Below are 4845 nucleotides of genomic sequence, written 5' to 3'. Positions count from 1 at the left end.
CTACACGAGCCAGCTTCAGAGAGCAGACAAGGGGCAGTTTACACAGGGCAGCACCCTAAAGCCCAGCAGGGAAAGAGGAGGACTGGAGAGGGGTAGTTCAGAAGTGACAGCATTGAAGGATATATGAAGGTATTTTCTCCTATGGCAGAATCAGGAGAAGGAGAAAACAGATGGCTAAGACAGGATAAGGAAATGTTTTCTGACCACATGATCCTGGTTATTACCTGGCATAGAACAGCAAGTAGGCTTGCTGCCCTAGAACTGTGTGGATGTCACAATTATCCACAGACTCATCGTCCATCTTGTACCACAGCCCATTGCTGGCCTGCAAAGAAAGGTGTCCAGTTCTGGAGAGGAGCTGCAGGGTTTCTCCACAACACCAAAGGCAGAAAACTGCCAAACCAGGAGTGCTCAAAAGCATATCCAGTCGAGCCCCAAAGGAGACCTTCTCCCCCAAAACCTTGGCTGCCAGTAGCACTGCTGGGAAAGTTTGTCTTTCCCAGCACACATTTCTCCCTGTCAGGAGGGAAGTTGCTCCTTACCTTTGTGTAGCACAAAAAGTGTCCCTCAAGACAGGTGTCCCCACTGTGAACCACGATGGCATATAAGGAGCAGAGGAGGGGTTCTCCAGCTGTGTCAGACATGTATGGCCGAAGATCCAAGTACTCAGGATACTCCACAAACTACAGAGACACCAAGAGGGCTCAGAAATGGTCCCCAGCTGCCACATTCAATAGTCTTCAGCATGTAATGGCTGGGGTGGCAGGAAACTGTCCTCAGCCAAAGCAGCTCTGTCAGAGCAGAGTCCAGGCTCATCTTTTCATGGGAATTCTCCTCTCCACAGAAGGGAACACAAAAATCCCAATGTGAGCATCTTGTGACACCTTGTGTATCACCCTGAAACTAAAGCCTTCTGATCGTCTAGAAGATTATTTTCTTTGTTATTTTCCTTTTTGATTGTTTAAAATATTGTTCATTTTCTCTGTTCATTTTTTCTTTTTCTTTTTTTTTCTTTTTTTAAAGAAGAAAGCATGAGTTGTTGCCCTGAAAATTAAGCCTTCTGATCTTGTTTTTCATAGTTGTAGTTACTTTCCCAGGAAAGTAACTGTAAACATAGATGTTTATGCATTCCATCTAAGAAACATCTTTTGATGGATGTTTCCCATGACCAGTGTGATTGGGAAGGTGATATCTTAATTATCATCCCTGGTCATTGTCAAGAATCTAGAAATACTAGAGTCAGAAAAATAAAGTGGTTTTTTTTCTTTCCTATCATACCATCGACACATCAACACGTGTCTGTGTGAATCATTCTGTCTTTTAGTGACACTTGTGACATGAGCATCTTTGGGGAATCTGCTTTAGAAAGTTGCCCTCCAGTGCATACACACCTTGTTGATCTTTGTGCCAGTCCATTGGTCAGCCCTTTCCAGACACAGCGTGAGGACTCTGGGTGCGCGATGGACCGTAACCACCTTGGAGGCAGCAGCTTTCCTCTTACACCTTGAAACCAAGCACACAGCCAAGTGTTGAAATACACCTGATCTTCCCCCAAGAAGGCCAGGCAGCCTCTCCCCCATCTCACACATCTTTACACTATTTTAAGGTTATTCAGAGGCAGATTAAAAAGTTGTGTCATGTTAACTGAGCATTAAAGCTCCTTGAGAAGATGATTTCTGTTTGGGGCCATGCAGCCCCTCACACAGGATCTGGTGTTATGATGTCGTGTGGAATCATCTTACTTGCCACATCTGAAGCACTCTCTCTGATCCAGCTGCTTGGGTGTCACACAGTCCTCCAGAACTGTGGTGAGGGATGAGGCTGCCTGGAGGAGTGGGAAAGGAGCTGCAGGAGATGCTCTCACCAAACACTTCCCAGGAGCTGACAAGAGCCAGGCAGCTGATGCTGAGGAGACCTGGCATTACCCCAGAAGGAGGCAGGAGGGTGTGATGCTGAACATTTCCCTCATGTCCCAGGGGCTCCCAGAGTCATCAAGTGCTCCCTCTGTGTTGCCACCGCTCAGTTCAGCTGCCAATGGCATGCAGGGGCATCAGCAGTGAAAACTGATCCTACCTGTGAGCCTGGGAGCCAGATGGATATTGAGGGAAGGCAAAGGGAAGGAATAGAAGAGTATGTCAGGGGTGCAGAGGGGGTAATGACTGCTGGCCCAAAGCCTGGGAAAGACCAGGGCCATGGCCTCTGCAGGAGGACACTGAGGACACTGTGCTTTCCCCTTCCCACTCACCACCAAGCTCCCTTGTGCTCGCAGTATAGGTTTTTAAGACAAGTGCTTTGGTTCTGGAAAGCTACAGGGGCCTTGGGATGTCTTGAAGCTCAGTTGCAAACTTCTTACTCTGATATCCAAAGAGACATCCAGGAAGGCCTTGTAGGAATCAACAACTGCTTGGCAGCTCAAGCACGTGACTGGAAGGAAAATCAAAATGCCGAGTGAAGTTAGCTGACTGTGCTGGTTTATGCTCACGGGTTGTCCCATGCCAGTTATCACAGGACCAGCTGCTTGTCCCAGGCAGACAGAAGGGCACAGACAAGCCAAGGAAAGCAGCAGTTGTTGAAACATACCTCTAGATTTCATGAAGCCCCCAAATATTTGATGGATGATGGTAGTCTCTTGCAAAGAGACATCCAAGCTGGAAATAAATGGCAAGGCAGAGAGTTACCTCCTCCAAGGGTTTAACATTAAAAGGTCTGGATGTCAGTTTTCCTTGGTGGGAGCCCATCAAGGAGTCCAATGGGTTTGGGAAGACTGGAATTTGCAATTTGCTGGTGCTTACTCGCGGCGTGCGCTCAGACAAGCTCTGTGCATGGCACTGAGAGTACAGCGTAAGAACTCGTAGGCGTTTTCCTGCCTGCCATATTCAAACTCTTCTCCTATGACTAAGAAAGAATTTAGTAGCTCTCCCCTAGAAGAAGGGAAGACCAAGAAGAAAACCTGTTGGAGCACCTGGAACAACTTACATTTGAGGTCCTTGAGGACAGCTGCAGGCAGGATGGTGCTGGCTGAGGAATACAGGACCTTCCTGACGTGTGCTTCCATGGTGCACATCATGCAGAAGCCTTGCTGCTGACCTGAAGAGGGAAGGAGGGAGGGAGCAAGGAAGGGAGGGACAGAAGCTTCTCAGGGTAACAAAACATCTCATTTTCTTGGGAAACTTACTGGAGATCTTGAAGTTCTAAGAACAGTCTCCACTTTACTCCCAAACTGCCAATGTCCCAACAAGCCCAGGACATTTGAGTGCACACAATACATACTTCAGTGGGAGGCTAAACTGGCAGAAGTGCTCTATGCAATAAGTCAAGAGAGTTCAGCTTGCAGAGGTAGAAACTTGGGGCTAGAAAGAGGTGTTCTGCTGAAGGTGAGTGCACCCAGATAGGACAAGCATCTTTTAGCTGATGCTCAAAGATCATGAGCTCATGGGGCCAACAAAGAAGGGCTGCTGTTCTTCTAAACCTGATTCCAGGTTCTGGGAATCCTTGAGATGCACCCAGGAGATTTACAAGATATTCCTAAAAGTACTCACATGACTGGCTGTGCTCATAAGAGAGCAGGTAGTTGGCCAGAGGGGGTGTGTACGTCAGGCACTGCAGGATAACATTGATGTAGCAAGTATTGCCCAGGTTGAAAAGTCCTGCTCCAGGTCTCTGTCTTTGCTGCCAGTCCATGCAAATCTTCTCTCGGGGAAAAATCATTTGAGCCATTCCCTCAGCAGTGTCTGCAGGGAAATGACATTTGAAAAGAGATGAGACAATGTTGTTAGTTGAAACCATAATCACATGTTGAGTTGTCTACAGGAGCACCGAGGACAACAGCTCTAGTAGTCATCAACTCAGAAACATCGGGGAAAGCCCAGCACCCTGCTGACATCTACTGGCTGTGAAGCAGTTTTGGAAAACTCTGTTCCCCTGTGTACTCTGCCAAAAATCCAACAAACCCACTCTGATTTCTGAGCCTCAGGCCACCTTCCTTTCCCTCCAGAGTCTTGTATTCCCAGAACTCACAGGAGCTGTTCCACCCTGCAGCCATCGCTCCTCTGGGGAACAGAGGGGAAATCTTTGGATGACAAAGCTCCAGAAAGATCTCCTCCAAGTATCAGGTCAGCACCAATCCCATCACTTGAAGGAAAAGGAAATGATTGTAGCTCAACAAAATTATTTCGAAACAAAGTACCTTCAGCTATCAAAAAAGTTTTGGTGGTGCTTGTAGCTGTGGTCAAGGATGAAGAATGCTTGGAAAAAGGCCAGGCCACAATGGAAGGAGCCTAAATATCCTGAAGGCCAGCTCAGCCCAGCTAGCTTTCAGTGGGCATTCTCAGGATGCCAAGCATTGGTCAGGTGAGATCACAATTGCTGGGCCACTGCCATATCTCTGCCCCTTTGTGACATGAGGCCACATGGGGCTATGTCCCTTTGAGGCCACAGAACCCCATGGCTGTCACAGCCCAAGCACCTCTCACAGCTGAAAGTCACTGGACCAGGTGCTGTGGATAAAGGGTTGTTTGTCTGTCAGCAGAGCTCCAGCAGCCAGAGGAGACAGAGGCTGCTGAGGGCTGTAAATGGACCTGGTCACAGTTCAGGTTAGCACATTTGGAGTGCTGGTGGTGTCTGTTCCACTCTTCCCAGCTTCTTTCAGGCTTCAAGCCCCTAAAGATTCCTTTTTAGGAGGAAAAGCCTTCGGTTGTGGCTGTGAAGCATCCTTTGAGGGCACAAAACCTAACTTTAAGGCCCACGTTTTCATTTCCAAAGGCCCATTTTTAGCTCCTACAGACCCACTTTGAAGACCCAAAGTCCCTTTTAGAGGGTCCAAGGCCCTCTTTTACAGCTCTAAGC

The 4845-nt window shown here is 47.9% G+C and overlaps 1 protein-coding gene across 1 annotated transcript; it reads right to left on the bottom strand.

Annotated features, from left to right (window-relative positions):
• LOC148182718 (ubiquitin carboxyl-terminal hydrolase 42-like) lies at positions 1 to 3681 on the bottom strand. The gene is made up of 7 exons (XM_088065602.1): positions 3540 to 3681; positions 2977 to 3087; positions 1926 to 2028; positions 1392 to 1503; positions 543 to 683; positions 225 to 325; positions 1 to 13 (listed from the first exon to the last, which is right to left on the bottom strand). Exons 1-7 carry the CDS (start codon positions 3679 to 3681, stop codon positions 1 to 3), a joined length of 723 nt encoding a protein of 240 aa, XP_087921728.1.
• Between the last annotated feature and the right edge of the window lie 1164 nt (positions 3682 to 4845).

This window comes from Pseudopodoces humilis, chromosome 21, assembly GCF_049639895.1.
Source record: "Pseudopodoces humilis isolate 2021_Gansu_Grassland_sample_001 chromosome 21, ASM4963989v1, whole genome shotgun sequence".
NCBI lineage: Eukaryota > Metazoa > Chordata > Aves > Passeriformes > Paridae > Pseudopodoces > Pseudopodoces humilis.
The sequence above is the reverse complement of the archived record's forward strand: the minus strand, read 5'-3'. Positions and strand labels throughout refer to the sequence as shown.

What these genes read in the sequence shown, in the direction of transcription:
- LOC148182718 (XM_088065602.1), bottom strand. Translation starts at nt 3,681, where the DNA reads ATGGACTGGCAGCAAAGACAGAGACCTGGAGCAGGACTTTTCAACCTG. An exon ending in CCCTCCTGCCTCCTTCTGGG is followed by an intron (nt 1,504 to 1,925) that starts GTAATGCCAGGT and finishes CTTGGTTTCAAG; the next exon opens with GTGTAAGAGGAAAGCTGCTG. An exon ending in ACTTTTTGTGCTACACAAAG is followed by an intron (nt 326 to 542) that starts GTAAGGAGCAAC and finishes CTTTCTTTGCAG; the next exon opens with GCCAGCAATGGGCTGTGGTA.